This window comes from Cynocephalus volans, chromosome 9 (assembly GCF_027409185.1).
Source record: "Cynocephalus volans isolate mCynVol1 chromosome 9, mCynVol1.pri, whole genome shotgun sequence".
NCBI classification, from domain to species: Eukaryota; Metazoa; Chordata; class Mammalia; order Dermoptera; family Cynocephalidae; genus Cynocephalus; species Cynocephalus volans.
Genome location: NC_084468.1, coordinates 75,708,979 through 75,727,031, shown reverse-complemented (window position 1 = coordinate 75,727,031; position 18,053 = coordinate 75,708,979). Strand labels below are relative to the sequence as shown.

Below are 18,053 nucleotides of genomic sequence, written 5' to 3'. Positions count from 1 at the left end.
GCAGAGACCCATAATCACAGCGGCTTACAGAAAACAGACGTTTATTTCCAGAGGTTGGGTGTCCAGGGCTGGTGTGGGCTCCTTGGAGTCGGACTGTTTTCTGTCTTGTCACCCTGTCATCCATTGTTGTCTTCATGAGCACCATCACCGGCAGCTCACCAACGTGGCTGAATTCCAATAGGAGTGACATACTTTGGATACATTTGTCCCCACAAAGCTCATGTTGCAATCTGATCCCCAAAGTGGCAGTTTTGGGTCATGAGGGCAGGTCCCTCATGAATAGATTAATACCCTCCCAGTGGGGGTGGGGGGTGGGTAGTGAGGGAGTTCTTGCCTTATTAGTCCCCATGAAAGCAGCTTGTTAAAGGAGACTGGCAGCTACCCAGCCCCCTGCCACCTTGCTTCCTCAATCACCATGTGATCTCCTTGCACCCACCAGCTGCCCTGCCATGAGTAGAAGCAGCCTGAGCCCCGCGCCAGATGCAGCTGTCCCAGAATCGTGAGCCAAACAAACTTCTGTTCTTTATAAATTACCCAGTCTCAGGTATTCTGTTATAACAAAACACAAAAAACAGACTAACACAAGAAGAGAGAGATTGGGGTGAGGAGAAGGAGAATAATCCTCTTTAGGGAGACAACTAAGAAATTGTACACATCAAATGGACTCATGGACACGACTTAAATCAAATGGCCACATCTAGCTCCAAGGGAATTGGAAGCCACATGCCCAGGTAAAGAACTAGGTTTCTATTATGTGTGAGAGAGAAAGGAGAACGGATATTAGCGGGCATCAGGAGCTCTGCCACAGCTACAGGCTGGCTTCTACATTTGAACAATGGCAAAAACATTTTTTATGAGTAGCGGAATATAAACATCCAACTTCATTTTTTCCCTCAAGTATGAGCATAGCTTATTTCAACTTTTGTCTTTTCTCCATTTAAAGAAGTCATTTGATTCATTTTCAGAGAAGGATTATCTTTCCTTGGACAGAATGAAAATATTCTTTCTTTTCTAATAATTTGGATTTTCATCAAGTTTCCTCCAGATGGACCATCAAGGGATACTATCAGGGATTATAGAAAAGAGAGCCTTTGGTCAGGGAGGTCAAAGGGATTGGAGCAAGAAGCCAGGGAGGCTAGCAGGATGGCAGAAGGAGGCTGGAACTTTAATTTTGGTCCTTTGCAGGAAAAATATTTCAAGAGGGAGGGAGATGCTATTGTGCAGAGGTTTTGCATGATTTGGTTGAGAGAACTGCTGTGAGGCATTTTTGGAGTTCCCAGAATCTGTGTTAAACACAGCCCTCGCCAGCCCACCCTTAGTCTTCATCCATGAACTTCATTCTTCCTTCGCCTAGGCCCTGGGTGAGCTGGTTGTCTACAAGCCTGACTATCTGACTGCCCACTTGTGCTGCTGTCTGGCAGAGGCATGAAACTTTCTCTGCTGTGACCAGCTAATCCAAGTGTATGCATTACTATAGTCCCCTCAGAAAACCTTCCAGGCTCCAGGAGACTCCTAGATGCTTGGAGGAATGGTGGGGAGCACTCTGTATTTGGAGACAGGAAGGAGCTTGCTCAAATCCCTTAGGTAAGATAGTGAGGAGTGGAAATCCACATTACACAGGCCAAAAGCTAAGGAAGAAAGCATGAAGGAAAAAATTGATGGATTTTACAACATAAAAATGAATAACTTCTGAACATTAATAAGTAACTTCATAGACTTTAAAGATCCTTTCCAAATTTAACACTTGATGACTCTATGACATATTGAGATATTTTGTGACAGTAAGATAAATAGTAAAAATTACCCATAAACAGCATTGATCACACTGGTCCCAATGCCTCAATCTCATCAAAACATTTCATTCTACAAAGATGCATTAGAGCAAGAAAAAAATGTGCTATTGGTTCCCAAAACACCATTTTTTAGCCAGTTAATTCTATTAATTCTATTACAATCAGATACACCTAAGTGTTAAGATGGGTCACAGAAAGGTAGAGGAGAGGTGAGGAAAGGAGAGGAAAGGACAGGAGAGATGTGATGATGTTGAGCACCTCAAAACATGTCAGACTCTGAACAGCAACCCACTGAATATGATACTTACATAGGAGATGAAGGAATAAAGACTAGGGAAGTAAATTAATTCACTCTTGTAACACCACTATTCAATTCCATCCGACTCCAGAGCTTATGCCCTTTGCACAATACCAAGTTGCCTATATAGGAAGATGTACCAAAAATATGAGAAGATCCTGGATTTGAAAATATTCTTCAGGATTCAAGTTATAAAATGTGGCTGCTTCTAAGCAAATTGTGGTATGGAACAAAGCTCATTTTTCAGCAATGTTCTCATGATTAGAGGTTTTCCGCCCATCCACTGCTGACGAATCTACACTAGAGAATATCACAGAATGGTAAGGAACAGATCCCAAAGCCAGTCTGCCTTTGTTCTAACCCCAGTTCTACCGCTTGTGACCTCTTTGTGCCCCAGTCCCTTCATTGGTAAAATTGAGGATGATAATACCTACCTGATAGAGTTTTGCGAGGATTAAGTGAGTTAATAATAAAGGACATTATTAGGATAATTGGGAAAATTTGAATATGGACTATCTGTAAGAAAATGTCATATCTATGTTAACTTTTTGAGATAATAATGATAATGGTATTGTGGCTCTATAGGGGAATTCTTTGTTCTTATAGTAAATGCTGAAGTGTTTAGGAAAGAAGCATCATGATATGGTGTCTGCAACCTCGTATCAGTGGTTTGGCAGCAAAGTATATATATGAAGAGAGGCACACAAATAAAAACAGAGAACGCAAATATGGCAAAACGTAGCCATTGGTGAATCTAGGTGAAAGGTACATAATAAATGTGCTCATGTACTAGTTTTCTAACTTTTTCGAAGGCTTGATATTTTTCAAAATAAAAAGTTAAAGACATTGATGTAACACCTTACAACTGGCAGCTATCAGGCTAAAATCACTCTGAGGACAGGTCCTTCATTTTCATACGCTCAGCATCTATACGTGGCCTGGCTCCATAGTAGATGTTCAGTGCATCTTATCAACGAATTAATAAAACAAATGAAGCTTTGCTCTTCGTGTCCCTTTACACTATCTACTTTCCTCACTACTCCTATTTGAAATTTGCTTTTAAGTTCAGATTAAAGGTGTAAATTGCTGTTAAGGCTTTGTATATCAACCCTCCTTTGTGTGTGTGTGTGTGTGTGTATGTGTGGGTGTGGTTATGTGTGTAAGAGTTTTTGTACCCCATTCCACCTCCTACCCTTACCCCACCTAAAATCAAATCATGTAGGAACAGTGTTGCCAGATAAAACATGGGACACCCAGTTAAATTTAAATATCAGATAAATAGTAAATCGTTTATTTGCATAAGTATGTCCCAAATATTTCATGGAGTCCAACTATTGCATGGGGTATAGTTATACTAAAAATTATTCACTGTGTATTTGAAATTCAAATTTAAGTAGGCATTCTATATTTGTATTTGTTAAATCTGGCAACTCTGATAAAAGCCATTCATTCCCCTTATGTATATGGCTGATCCTGCCCACAAGCATAGCAAATCTTAGTTATGTTGATTAATTCAAGAGAAAATGTCTACGGTTCCTCTAAGTTTTAAACCATAGTGGAAATAAGCTTACCTGCTTTAGCTGAATTGTCCCCCATGTGTTCACCTTTTTCCATTCTGAATCTCTCACTTTTCTTCTTAATTATAACACATTTGAAGGATTGCATTTTTATTTGTGATAAAACCCATAGATAGAATATGCATACAGGTCACATAAAAATACATGAGGATAACAATTAAACCTAATATACAGTGTTGGATAGGTAGTACGATTAAGGAACTACACATTTATTGTATACAGTGTCAGTAATGTCGCTGAATCTCTTCTCAGAACCACATCTTGTACAAAGAGTATGTTTTCGCAGTTGGCAATGGTGCACACACATTAAAAATGCTATTTATAGAGCCACAACCTCAAAACATTCCATCATATTCAGTCTCATGGATTGGTGTAACGCTTGATAAATGGCCCTGATTTACAATGACCTTTTGATAACATACCGGGGAAAAGCAACAAGAAGCCCATTACTCACAGAAGCAATTGCAGGAGACCACTTTAGAACGATAGGACCATTCCACATTATAATATGCACACTTGTTAGATTGCACCTTCCTGAGTTAACTCTCAACACGGCAGCCAGATGCAATGCCAGGATGGATGAATTCATCCCAGGCTGGGCCTTCACTGGTGGTAGTAGTAATCCTGACCATGGTAGCCATCGTAGCCACGCCCTTTGTAGTAGCTGTACTCGTCCTCATAGGCGCGGTAACTGTCCCCACGAGGTTCGCCATTCTCATGATCATAGACTTCGTACCCATTGTCGTATTCATTGGTGCCAGTTTGCTCATATTCCCCCTCATACTCGGTGGTGGTGGTTTTCCCAAATGGTGGGGGGGTGGTCCCATAACCCTCCAGAGGTGGGGTTGTAGGTTGAAACCCACCATTTGGAGAGGTGGTTGTCTCAGAGCTGCCATTGTCCCACTCTCCAGGCGCTGTGGTTCCTTCTCCATTGGCATCGGTGACACCTTCTCCTTCCCCATCCTCCTCTCCATTGTCTCCGCCACTGCTGCCGTGGCCATTGTCCACCTCTGTGCTGTTGGTGCTGGTGCCATTTATGCCTTGCTCGTTTTCATCCACCTCTGCTTCGTTTTCTTCATTTTCATCTTCTTCCTCTTCCTCCTCTTCTTCTTCATCACTTTCCTCCTGTTTTGCAGCCTTCTTTCCTATATCTCCAGCCTGAAAGGAAAAGTTTGAAAAAATCCAAGTCTAGGTGTGAAAAATATAAATCTGAAGGTCGTGCTTTATACAACACAATATTGTATAGGAGTGGCCTTGTCATTCTAATGTCATTTCGAATTGAAGACAATTTAACTTACAAAAGGATTGGTGAGGACTTTAAAAATTCAGAGTAAGTACCTTTGTCATGGGTTTTGATGGGGGGAAATGTGCCTGATAAGCCTTCTCTGGGGGAGATACTTCCCATAGCTTTACTATGCACGTTCTCTGTCCTGGAATCCTCTTCCCTGAAATGCAATGGTATCTCTCAGGACCTCTTCTCTATCCTAGATGCTTGTCCTTAGTCTTCTGTTATAATGAAAAAAGTCAGCATAATAACATGGGAAGAGAATTTTTCTGGGAGATCTATCCTTGTTTGTAAGTAGGAAAGTTGTATCTGCTCTGCTTTATCAATGAGTTAATGAGATGTTATAAAATGTCACATGTATAGTGTTGGGATAAACTTAGACTTCAGTAAAGAAACAAAAACACATTTAACGTTACCGTTATTATTAATGGTAATATCCATTTTGGAGGAATTATTACCTTCTTGGGAAGGTGGATTGCAGCTAACTGTATAATCCCTGTTCCAGGTGTGATCTCTCCATAGCCAGGCGTTGCAGTGGAAAGTGTGGTGTTCTCAGCCTCAGATTCTTCATCTTCATTTTCATCAGAATTTTCATTGTTTTCTTCTTCATTTGAAGTCTCCGGGTGAAAATATCCACAGCAAGAAAAGTTATTTTAGCTGGAAGATAGCTCAAGATTTGTTGGCATGGTGAACCATTATTTGGAAAAACTTTGTATCCCTCAACTGTCTCATCACCCAAAGTTGACAGTGCTGCCCCCCTTTATGTCACTGGTACTTCTTACTTCCAAGAACTCAATTCAAAGGTATTTAATCCTATTTACCTCACCAATGGTGTGTTTTAGATAGTTCTTTTTTCTATTTTATCAATTCAAAAAATTTATGTTTCAGGCATTTGACACACAATCAATTTTCCTGTACTAAGAAGAAACAATGCTCCAGGAAATTCTTAGTGGCATGTTATTGCACAAAGATGTTGTAAAAAATTAACACTATTCAAATAAATGCTTATCATAATCTTTAACATTTCATAGTTTTTCTCTTTATTCAATGTTGTTTGGCAATTTTTGTTCACTGAGCTAATCTCCCAATGTAACTCATAGCTAATATTAAAAGTTAGGATTTTGTATATAAAGAATTTCTTTACTGTAAATGAGTACTGATAATTGAATTCTTTTCAATGTACTTTTAAAGAGATTGTAATGTTAGGATAACTTTAAGACTTCAAAATAAGCAAACAAACAAACCCAGATTTAGTCAGCCTTTTTATTAAAACTAAGTGACTGAAGCAGAATATGTTTGTTTCATCAAATTCATAAATTCCATTCTTTCAAAAAAGGGTTTTGGTACTACCAGAGTTCACCTGAAAAGTCTCCAAGCTAATTGTGTCAAATATCCTACAAATACCATGCTGTTTATTTTTTTCATATTTATGCTTTATTCCAACAGACTAAATCTTTCAGGAGTAGAAAGATAAATTAATATTAGTATCCTTGGAAAGATGCATTGAGTAGGAGAATATACTAGTTGGGTCCTCTACTCTCATTTCACAAGTGGAAAATCTGAGGTCCAATGGGATAAATGACTCATATGAGGTCAAATAGATGACAGCTCATTAGTGGCAGGCCATGACCAAAGGCCCAATATCCCAACTTCTGTGTTTTCTCCTACAACACCCTTTCTTTTCCTAGATATTTTATTTACTGATGTCCTGTGCAAATGAGTTAAAAAGGAAAATAGGTCAGTCTGTTGATGGGTATTAGACTTTAAATATCTTATTAGATAGAAAAATTAGCAATAATTTGTGCTTAAAAAGGTATTAATAACCCACTAGAATTGCTAAAATGATTGAAAGAAGCAATTGTTGGTAAGAATGTGGAGCAACTGGAACCCTCATATACTGATAGTGGGAGTTTACATTACTCCATCTGCTTTGGAAAGCTGTTTGGTTCCGTCTACTAAGGTTGAACATAAGCACACATTTTGACTCTGAAATTTCACTTTTATGTAAAATGGCCGCCAGAAATGAATGTGTATATTAACCAGAAGAAATTCTAGAATGTTCACAGTAGCACTCTTTGCAATATCCCAAACTTGGAAACTATCTAAATGCCCATCAAAAGAAGAATAATACATTGGGGTACATTGATATAATGAAATACTGACAATGCGAATGAATGATCTACAACTACAGAACAATATGGATGAATCTCTGAAGCTGAGAGCAGAAAAAGCCACACACAAAAGAGTACATGCTGCATGATCCCACATATAGAAGACACAAAAACAGGCAAAAGTAATCTCTCTGTTAGGAATAAAAACAGTGGTTGCCCTTGGTGAGGGTTGGTTAATGAATGGGACGGAGCACAAGGCACTTGCTGCTTTGTGATATGAGTGCTGGTTTCACTGATGTGTTCCATTTCTGGAATTTCAATGAACTGCATCCTTATGGTAATTTTATTATGTATACCTCAATAAAAGTTTTTGAAAAGTGAGATTGGATAGTTTAGGAGTGGGAAAAAAATGTATGATCACCAAATAGAAAATATGCGTAAGTACCTTTTTCATATGAATATAGTTCCTGGGGACTCTGTATTTATCCTGAAATACCAATGGTATTTTAGGGAAGAAATGGGCAAAAAAGAGGTTCCAGAATCTCTTCAGGATGGAAAACTGTCAGTTTTATTCATCCACTTTTCCATTATTACTTTTAATAAATGATCTTTGGAGCATTTATTCCTCTGAAGTTTCACAATCAACCCACCAAATATTTACAGGACACCATATATGTCTAAGAAATTGTGCTAGGCAATGTGAGGAGACATAAAAGAGAGTACAACACAGTTATTCCCCGAAGCAGGGATTTTAACCTATAGTCCACTGGGTCATGGGGAGTTTGCAGCTAAGTTTGGGGAGAACCACAAATGTTCAGGGATTGTTGGCAAAATTTTGGGTGTGTGTGATTTTAACAGATCCTCAAAGGAGTCCTAATCTTCCTCCATTCTCAACCACAACCACAGCAATGAAGAATTACTGCCAAAATGTACACAATCTAATTGGGAAACCTAGTTGGCAAGGCAGTTTTACAATCGCCACACAGCAAATAGCTGTAGTGAAATGGGTAACCGTAGCTTAGTTCTTGTGTAAGATTGCTGTGTGGAACTCCAGGCAAAATTTCATGGGATTTAGTAGGTGGCATTTTTCCCGGTACTGGCTTGACATTCTTATAAGGCCTTCCTTCAAGCTATTAGTGTAAATTAAGGTACGGGAAATGTTACCTTTATGGTTAAAAAAAAATAGTACTAATGATTTGTCATCTTTCAAGTCCCCACACGGTTTTGTTTTCAAGGTAGCTGATGTTTAAATATGATCCATTTTTGACTGTCATCGTCCATTTATAAATAGCACCTAAGAATACCTGAATTTAGAAGGTTCCCAAACCAGTGGATGGCTATAATTGACAATCCAAGAAAATGCATCCTAATTTGTATGTTTCCTTAGGCAAGAGTGTCAGTTATAAACATGTTAGCAGAATTTCCAAGATATGTAGATGAACATTAGCCACAGACTACACTAATTTGTAGAACTGTATAGAAGGATACTTATACATCCTGAGTATTTGCATTTCTTTAGGAACATGAATTTTTAATTTATTTAATTTATTAGATTTATTTAATTTATTTAATTTATTTTTTTAATTTATTAGACAAAAAGACATATGAAATTGCTACTAAAAAGATGTGGGTTATAAAAGGCAGATGAATCACAATAATACTACAGAGGATATAAATTAGCTTTTACCTACTACCCACTTAGTAAGTTGAATTTTTAAAGTTTAGTCCTTAAAACAAGTATTTCACCAAGTTTAGGATTATTATTTACTTGTTTTCTACCATCATGTTTTATCCAACAAATGCAAATAATAAGTTCTGTTGCTTTTTATCAGATTTTATACTTCTGTCTCTTAAAATGGAGACACTTTTGTTTTTGTGCCCCACTTATTGGTAACTTTAACCCCAAACTGCAATTGTGTTTTAAACGGGTGATTTTAGTTGATTCTAATTTAAATAACATTTCACTTGTCCAAAATAGAAGCCTGGGGGCAGTTGGTAAGGTGGCAACTGCTATTTGCTGAGTCCAGCCTACAGTAGACTAGCTTCCTCTTTATTTTTTGTGCTGTCTGGTTTGTTATGAAAAGACTGCAAAATTCCTTACCTCCTCTTCCTCCTCCTCTTCTGAACTATCACCATTCCCATTTTCTTCAGATGAGTCACTACTGCTCTAAAAAAAAGTATATGTATACACACACATACATACACATATATGTGTACATATATATTCAACAGCAATTAACATTTCCTGCTGATTAAAATAAAATACACACAAGTATTTACTCAGACTAATTAGTATTACCATCTTGATTGATTGATTGATTTACAACAGATTTCATGCTAATGTGAGAAAAATAGGAGGAGACTGGGCATTTATAAAATGAGGTTAGAGAGAAAGAGGCATTTTACAATGATCAAGATATGAATTGGGATACCCCATTTTCAACCCCAAAAGCATTGACAACATGTTGAAACATGTGTGTAAAAACTAGAGCAACAAATCACAGAACCATTAAGCTCTGAGAGAATGAGGGAAGCATGTGGTAAGATTTTTAAATTTTATAAAGAAGAAGGCAGAAGCCCCAAAGAGTTGTGACTTCTCCAACCAGTTCAAGGCAGATCTTCAGCTAACACAGATTTCATTGTTTTGTTTTCTTTATATCATGTAAATGAAATTATGGTTCAGCTTATTATAAAAGTTGTTGCTGAATGATTCTATTAAATAACTAGCACTATGGGTGAATTTAAATTATAATTTGATTTAAAGAAATTAAATTTGCATATAATTTTTAGTATCTTTCAAACTAATTAAGACTAATCCCTAAAATGATCTTAATTTAGATATGTGAGGTAAAAGTTATACAAAAGAAAATTTTACTCAGTTCATTTAGATTTATGGAGTACCATCCCTCTAAAGAGCTCAGTACTGAATAAGAATAAATTAAACCAAGGATTCTGTAAATTAAAAACATAATTATAAGTTAACGAGTGTTGCTACTTTTTGAAAGGAAATATAGATCTAAACATCTGCTATCAGAGCCCTAAAGACAATAGAGAAGGTTCTTCATCTTTCTCTCAATAATACTAATCCAAATTGAATTTTCCTTCCTTTTCTGTAACCATCCCCAATGGCACCAGGTATACAAATGGATACCAAACTTGAGATTCTGTCATTTCCTGCCCTACAAATTTTAGCTTTGATTCTGATGTCCCAGTTAAGTATCCTGCATTTGAATATATAGCTGCAGAAAGACCTCTAATCTCTGGGTTAGAGATCAGATGTGAGGAAACACCCATGTCCCAGTCCCATTTGAGGCTGTCCCTCGTGGCCTCATTCTTCAGATGGCCATGCCGTTCATCCAAGAAAAGGGAATGCTTGTCCCCTTGAGCCAAGAATAACCTCTAAGAGAATAGTTAGACCTGCTTTTTAACTGCCATGACCTTAATGGTTGTTCCTTCTCTAGTACAGAGGTTGAATAAAGCAGAATACTATACTTCAACTGTTTCTTTGTGTTAGTTAAATTAAATATGGAGGACAGTATATTTATACAATCAGCGTTGTTTTTCTCAATGCAAGTGTTTTAGTCATTTTACATGCTTCCTTACCTCTAGCTTTCTCCCTAACTCAACCACATCAGTCTTCAATCAGTGCCGGCAGTGAGAACAATTTAAAAGCTGTACAAAATGCCTCAAAGCTTTGGCATTTGCTTTCTTTCATTTATGCCTTGTCACCAGTTTGTCACTAAGCCCTATTGATTCTTCCAGAGGTCTTTCATATATCTATATAAATATGAAAGACTTTTGAAATGGAAGACAATTCTGAAAACCTACAACTCTTGTATAACTGAGATAAGCCTGATAAAAGAAATATATGATAAAGTTCTTTCCCTCTAAGAGTTCATACACTAATCAAATATCATTTGAATCAAAAAAACAACTTTCTCAATTAAAGCAACTTAAGATATTAAGCTTATTTATACCTTCATTTCTGTAGTCTAGCAGAAAGATAAGCTACAGTAGACTGCCGATAGCTTTGCAATTCATATTACATATTTCATGCACGGTGGTATTTTAGAAATGATTATATATAAACACAGATTTGTGTGAATAAAACATGAATTTAAAAGCCAACACAGAGTAATGCATTTTGGGGTGACAATTTTGGTGCTAAATATCTAGCTTAATATACTTAAGAGAAATCAAACTTTGCAAAGTAGGAGAATAGATTACAAATACTAGGTGAGACAGTTGAATGAGGAGATACATATTATTGAATTTTATTTTTAAACAACTATCTTACAAATTCTACATTAGCTTAGATGGACCTATCTGCATATAATTTATTTAAAAAATGTGTATTAAAGATCTACTTAAAGATCTGTGAACTTTGTGTCTATCAGGGTGAAAAATGCAACTTCTCTTAATATTTCACTATGGATATTTTAAATGGACCACATATTTATATGTTTGTAAAATATCTAGGTGGGATTAAATATCTCTAATTGTTGATATTTCAGAAAAGTTGAGGAGCTAGTCAAAAATTTGAATTTATTATCATTTCCATTTGGTTTAAGAAAGAGAACAAAGCAAACTTTCAAATGAGCACTGTTTATTTAGGGGCCTGAGGTGAACCAAAGAATGGAAAACAATTCTGCAAATCCAGAGCACATGTATCATTTATGCTCATATTTCTGTGGCCACACGAATTTCCCATAATTATGATGGTGCTAGAAATACTTTAAGATTATCATTTCCTATCATTGTATGAATGAGAGATGGGTTAGCCCGACATATGGTAGGATGCACTGCCAAGCCACTGTGCTGAGGCATCGTTTTCAGCATCCTCACTGTTTTTAGTGTCTCGAGAGTCCTGGGTCATATGGTGCATAATTGGTGCCCTGAACCCAAACTGTATGGTAATAAAAATAGTGCAACTCTGGTTTGTTGTATATTTAAAATCAACACCACACCCTCTGGTTTTCAAAGGCCCTCTTCACAGGTAACCCAGCAAAAATGGAAACTCTTATTTTTAGTTTTGATTATTTTTCTTTTTGTTTACAAATTTTAGGAACTTGTTTTTCTCATAAGCTTTTTAGTGCACTCCATGAATTTCTTTTTCCTCTGCAGTTCTTGGGCCACACTACCATTATAATTATGCTCCAGTGTATGACATATTGTTCTAGTAGCCTACACAGGTCAAAGGTTCAGAAAATCTTTGCAAATACCATTGATTATCAAGGTGTTTTGTTTTGTTTTTTAATGGTCTCTGCTGCTTATGAAGTCAATTTTCTCCCCTACCAATTAAAGGACTCTGAATTTTCAGATGTAAAACAGCTATATGACAATATTGAATCAACTATCATTAGTGACAATTATGAACAATTATGTTACATAATTATGACAATTATGAAGTGAACAATTATGAAAATTAGTGACCTTATCACTGACTTAATTGTCACTTTTGTCAGTAAATTAGTGAAAACACCTGAACTCAATGTACCAAAGTGTTTATTTTTATTATATCATTCTAGATTGAGCCCAAATGATTTTACTCTGTGTGTTTAAAAAGAGGATTTAGAAATAAACTTTATTAGGGCCGCCCCGTGGCGCACTCGGGAGAGTGCAGCGCTTGGGAGTGCAGCAGCGCTCCCGCCGCGGGCGACACCAAGCCGAGGGTTGCGATCCCCTTACCGGTCACAAAAAGACAAAAAAAAAAAAAAAACAAAGAAATGAACGTTATTATACAAAAAACAAACTTTTTGTAGTAAGCAGTATTTCTGGCTGAATTTCAGTGAAAGTTGAATTCAGGTGTTTTGTAGTTAAATTTGATACCCTTTAAATTGTAAAGGGTGAGAAGGAAAAATAATTTTTAAACTTACCTGAACTGGAAATCGTTTTAGAGGAGGGTAAAAGTAGAAATGCTTGTAAAGAGAGTATCGTGGCCTATACTTAAAGACCTGTATAAATGAAATAAATAATATATTCATGTTAATGTGCAATAAATCTAGAGTAAGTGTAGTAAGGCCAAGGAAGTATGCTAAAATTAATTACCCCGTTTTCTTCAGAATCCTCTACTTTGACTCTTCGATGCAAATTTTTCATCTGTGAAAAATAACATTTAATTATTACATATCCTTTCTTTTACATTAAAAGACAAAAATAAAAATAACTGTAGGTTTTTAATAAAGAACTTACTGAGAAAGCACAGGCCATTCCCAAAATGCTGAGCAAAATTAAAGCAGTCTTCATTTTGGTGATTGCTTCTGGAATTATGAAGTGGTAAAGTTAATAAATACTAAAACTAAGAACATAACATTTTGCTCATACTCAAAGATGAAGAATTTAGTTTGTTTTTATTTCTATCTAATTATAATTTTGACTAATTAAAACCCAGTTTCTGCTTTTGTTTTTAAATTATTCCTTCCAGTTGAGTAGTATAAGACTGAACTTACCCATCTGTTTGAATAATCTTGAATTCCATATTTGGTTTTAACCCATTTGCTGTGATTTGTCATTGGAAGACCATTTCATCAGTACAGGGAGCTTTGAATACTTAGGGTCCTTCACACAGGGCCAAGGGAGCCTCCTAATATCACTGACATAGGAGTGTCAGCTAAGTGAATTGAATTGTTAGTCATATGTGCCCTGTTTGTTTATAACTAAAATTAAGCAAAAATTGAATACATTTAAATGATTGCTTTTATGCCAATGATCCTACAGACAGTTTCCAACTTCTGTATAGGTTTTGAACTAAAAGTTCATTTTAAAAATATAGAGTATGAGCTGTTTTCCTATGAATATCTCGGAATACTTAGTATTTGTGTGTGTGTGTGTGTACGTGTGTGTGTGTGTGTGTGTGTGTGTGTGTGTGATAGAGAGAGAGACGGGGGGAGAGAGGGAGAGAGAGAGAGAAACAATCCATAATATATGAAATACTGTTCTCCTAGCATGTAGCACCCAACAACCATGCCTAAGGATGACTCTATGAGAAAAGTTCTTCAGAGTTTCACCTCGGGATGTCAGGGACAAATTTTCTCAGACTAGATATTTCTCTAGCTCCATTTAAGCTTTCCATCCGCTAGTGTGGGAGACTGTAAAGGGGCTGATCACAGGGGCTCTCCGGGGTCGGGATGATGGGCATGAATGGAGACTTCAATTCTATGGAACAATTGAAGACACAACTCTCAGCATGGGAATAGCTCCTGAATAGTCCGGAGGTTTGCAGCCATGCAAAGATCCTCAGTTCCACATAGATTCCTCATAAGTAAAAGGAGATAGTGAAATCCTATCCTATTTTAATTGCAGTCTATTTAATAAAATCCTGCTTAGAATTTCTACCATAATAGAGGTTGAACAAATTCAGCTGAAAGCCTACTAATACCCACCCACTTGCATTTACATACGCATGTAACTGATAGTGCTTTCTCATACGTGGTGAAAGCTTTGGCAACATTTTGGGAGCAATATGTAATGGTGATGGTAATTGCCCACAAACACACTTCCAAGAGAAATATATAAAAATGTATAAAACCCAGTCATATATTGTATCCTGCAGGTAGATTTCGTATTTTGTCATTGTCAGCCAAGATTTATTGCATCCATATAGAGCATCTGACACTAAAATTAGCATATCATGGGAGAAGGCTCAGGGCCTGGAGAAGCTGTCTTGGGTCCAAAGTCACACTCTATCTGTGTGGCAGAGCAGGTCTTTTGATTTTGATGCCTACACACTTCCTCACAGTCCTCTCTGTCTTAGTAAAAGTTCCTGACGGCCACATGGGAATAAAGAGGCCTTGTCTCTGAAGGGGGCCCATCTGTTTAAGAAGCTTTCATGGCTATTGGGGCTCTTGAACAGAGTTTTGAACTTTGCCACCTGTGGTTGAGCCATAAGCAAACAGGAAGGTTATTGCTTTGCAGCTTTATGAAAAGGGTTGAAATATTTATAATATTTTATAGAGCTAAAAACTTAAATACATAGAACTGTAGAAGGGGTTTTGATTGCATAAATTTCTCATAACAAATCATAAATGTAACCAGATGAAAACACAGTGGGATAATGTGAAAGAAAAAAGAACCAAATGATCCACGTAGGCAGTAATTGGCTCCTACACAAATCTCATTTTATTTACTTTGTGATTCATCAAAAAAGCAAAGACCGCTATAGTGACCACTACTAACCCAGCTAACAAGTCAAACATTCTTAAAGGTAGTTTTGAGAATTTAATTATAAGTTTTTATTGGGAAGAGTATAATAAACTACCAAAATTATTTATTTCTGTAGTATTATATCTTTTTCATACTGATTTTAGAGTTATAGGATATTAACACTTGAAACCAACTGTATAATATATTGAAAAGATATTATATATAACTGGAGTACAGACCAGGTATAATTTACAGAGAAATCCACATGTCTGTAGGCAGATTTGCAAATGAAAAAAAGAGTATTTTACTCAGGTTATCTTGAATGCAGCAGAATGAGAAAACAAACAGTTATCTAGGATGTGAAGAAAGAGAAAGTAAGAAGCATAACTTTCTAGTTCATGTGAATAATATTAAGGACTTATTCATATGTTTAAATGAACAAGTTTAGCCTTTTGGAAGAAATCTAAAATTTGAGGTACTAGTTTAATAGTAAGCAAGCGTTAAATCATATAGCCATTTTACACAATGCCATAACATTAATATTTAAATAAAACATTCAAAGCCAAGTTCAGAGATGTAAACCGTGGAGTGTGATTTTAAGATAATGAAGTTGTCATGTTGAATCTTACCCTCTGGGAGTCCTGGGGTGAGGAGGCAGGCTCACAGGAGTGAGTGGCACAGATTATTTCCTCTGGTCTCACTCTCTCCTGCACTTGCTATTGCTGGCTATAAACTCTTCTTTGCCTTCCAACAACCAATCACAGCCATCGTAAGGTGATGTCAGAATGTGGATTCTCACCAGAAAAACCCCCAAACTTCAACACTTTTTCAAGACACGGGCTCAGTTGAATAAACATGAAACGTAGTTCTAGTGCTAAGAGGGTTGCATTGTGCAATTTAATTGAAGGTTTAGATGAAGATGAATACTTTGAGTTCCGAATATATATAATAATATACTGGATTTGAATTAAAATAAATAGCAAAAGATTTAACCATTTAAAAATTTTATAATTATACAAGTTTTCACTTTGTTGAAAGTAAGGAAAACTTACAGTCATCAGCTATAATCAAACATTAGTTAAAAAAAACAGAAGAAATAAATTAAACAATAGAAAGGAGCTGATAAACAATTAATATTCTAATATCAATTATTTTATATTTTCTCCTGAAAAATGCATCAGTGACTTATAAATTAAAATTGATATGATTAAATCAGACTTTTAAAAATATATTTCTTAAAACATGATGCTGAGAGTAAAAGTTAGAGCTTTTGAGGATCGTGCTACTGAAATGCAAAGATTTCATCTTTTGTTTTGTAGAATAAACCTTTTTAGATTGTCCATTTATGTGGCCCCTGCCTTTTGTGCAAGTGAGGCCACCTCATTTTATTTTCTTGGGCTTCTATATACCTCTTTTTTATTCATTTTCATATTTAGTTTTTTTCCTATGTGTATCGAATAAATGACTAGAGCTGGCAGGAGTGGTTTACTGTTATCGAAATGATTTATTAAGCCAAAACCACAAGGTTTTGATAAACTAAAGTACTAATTTTTTAATTTGCAAAGGAAAATCTAGCTTAGGAATTTGCATATTCTCCTTGTCCAGTCACTTTATTCTCCCTCCAATTGTGAAGTCAACTTGAGAAACCAAAAATTAATATAATTTTTAAGTCAAGTTCCAGACATCCTGTCAGATTCTTTGGATAAATCATCTTTAACTTCTGAAAGCTTGCTTGGAAAATATTAACTCATAAAAAGAGAAGTTGGATAGGCTCTTTCAGTTCAATTCAATCCCATATATCTAGTTCAATTTCAAACCTTGAATTATTGAGCTTTCCACTGGTGGATCTTTGGGCAGGGTACTTGTAGACTGCTCTCCATGATATGGTCCGTATTTCCAAGGGAACGCTCCTGAATTTGTTTCTCTCCTTCCAAATCTTTATTCAAGATTTGGAATGAATGAATAAGGGTCAAAACTTGTTGGACTGACAGATAGCCTTCCCAGGTACCTATCTGTCCCTACTACACCAATTTCACCCTATTGATTCTCTTTCTTTGGCATTTAATTGTTAAGTCTCTTCCATAAAACAAAGAAACAAAAACCTTCTCTTACCCATATGCATTCTCACCTAGCTACTTATATATTTCTATCTCTTTATAGCCAAGTTTCTGGAAGTTGCCAACATTCGATGGCTCCATTTCTTTACCATCTACTGCTCACTTCTCAACCTGCTGCAGTGTGACCTTTGCCTCCCAGCTCTGTGGAAACTGGCCTCATAAAGGTCACCGATGACTTCCTTCTTGTTAAACAATGAGTTCTTGCTTGTTAACTGGAATGGACACCTTCCAGTCCCCTTTTTGTCACCCCCGTAGTACTGCGCTCTCTGGTTTTCCTCTTCCCTCCCTGCCTGCTGTTTCTTGGCTGCCTTTATGAGCTGCTCTCCCTCTACCTGTCTTTTAGATGTCCACATTTTCAGGGTTCTGTCCTTGCCCATCTCCCCTTCTCATTCTGCAGTCTCTCTAGATGATCCCTTTCATTCTCATGGCTTCAATTACATGTCTGTTATTTTAATACAGATTTTCCTCCTTTGCTTCAGGGTCATATATCAAACTTATAATGGACATCTCCACTTGGAAGTTCAAAAATTACCTCAAATTCTCAACTGCCTTTTTTCCTGTGTTTTTTGTCCAGTTGCTCAAGATCAAATCTGGATGTCATCTTTATGATCTGCCTATAGCTTACCCCTCTCACCTCCATGTAGACCTGTCAATTCCTGTCCGTTCTCCACTCTCAAACCTTACTTCTATCCACCCCTCTTACAATCACTATCTTACTTAAGGCCACTAT

General features: G+C 36.5%; 1 protein-coding gene across 1 annotated transcript; it reads right to left on the bottom strand.

The window, feature by feature from the left end:
• Positions 1 to 4,271: 4,271 nt before the first annotated feature.
• IBSP (integrin binding sialoprotein) lies at positions 4,272 to 13,310 on the bottom strand. The gene is made up of 6 exons (XM_063108775.1): positions 13,257 to 13,310; positions 13,113 to 13,163; positions 12,941 to 13,018; positions 9,166 to 9,231; positions 5,412 to 5,570; positions 4,272 to 4,826 (listed from the first exon to the last, which is right to left on the bottom strand). The coding sequence occupies exons 1-6, from the start codon at positions 13,308 to 13,310 to the stop codon at positions 4,272 to 4,274; spliced, it is 963 nt and encodes a 320-aa protein (XP_062964845.1).
• Positions 13,311 to 18,053: the final 4,743 nt, after the last annotated feature.

Bases quoted from the DNA above. Each gene is read 5' to 3' on its own strand.
- IBSP (XM_063108775.1), bottom strand. From the start codon at position 13,310: ATGAAGACTGCTTTAATTTTGCTCAGCATTTTGGGAATGGCCTGTGCT. The intron at 13,019-13,112 runs GTAATTAATTTT...TCATTTATACAG, and splicing joins AGGATTCTGAAGAAAACGGG to GTCTTTAAGTATAGGCCACG. The intron at 5,571-9,165 runs GTAAGGAATTTT...TTTCACCCGGAG, and splicing joins AAGAGGAGGAGGAAGAGGAG to ACTTCAAATGAAGAAGAAAA.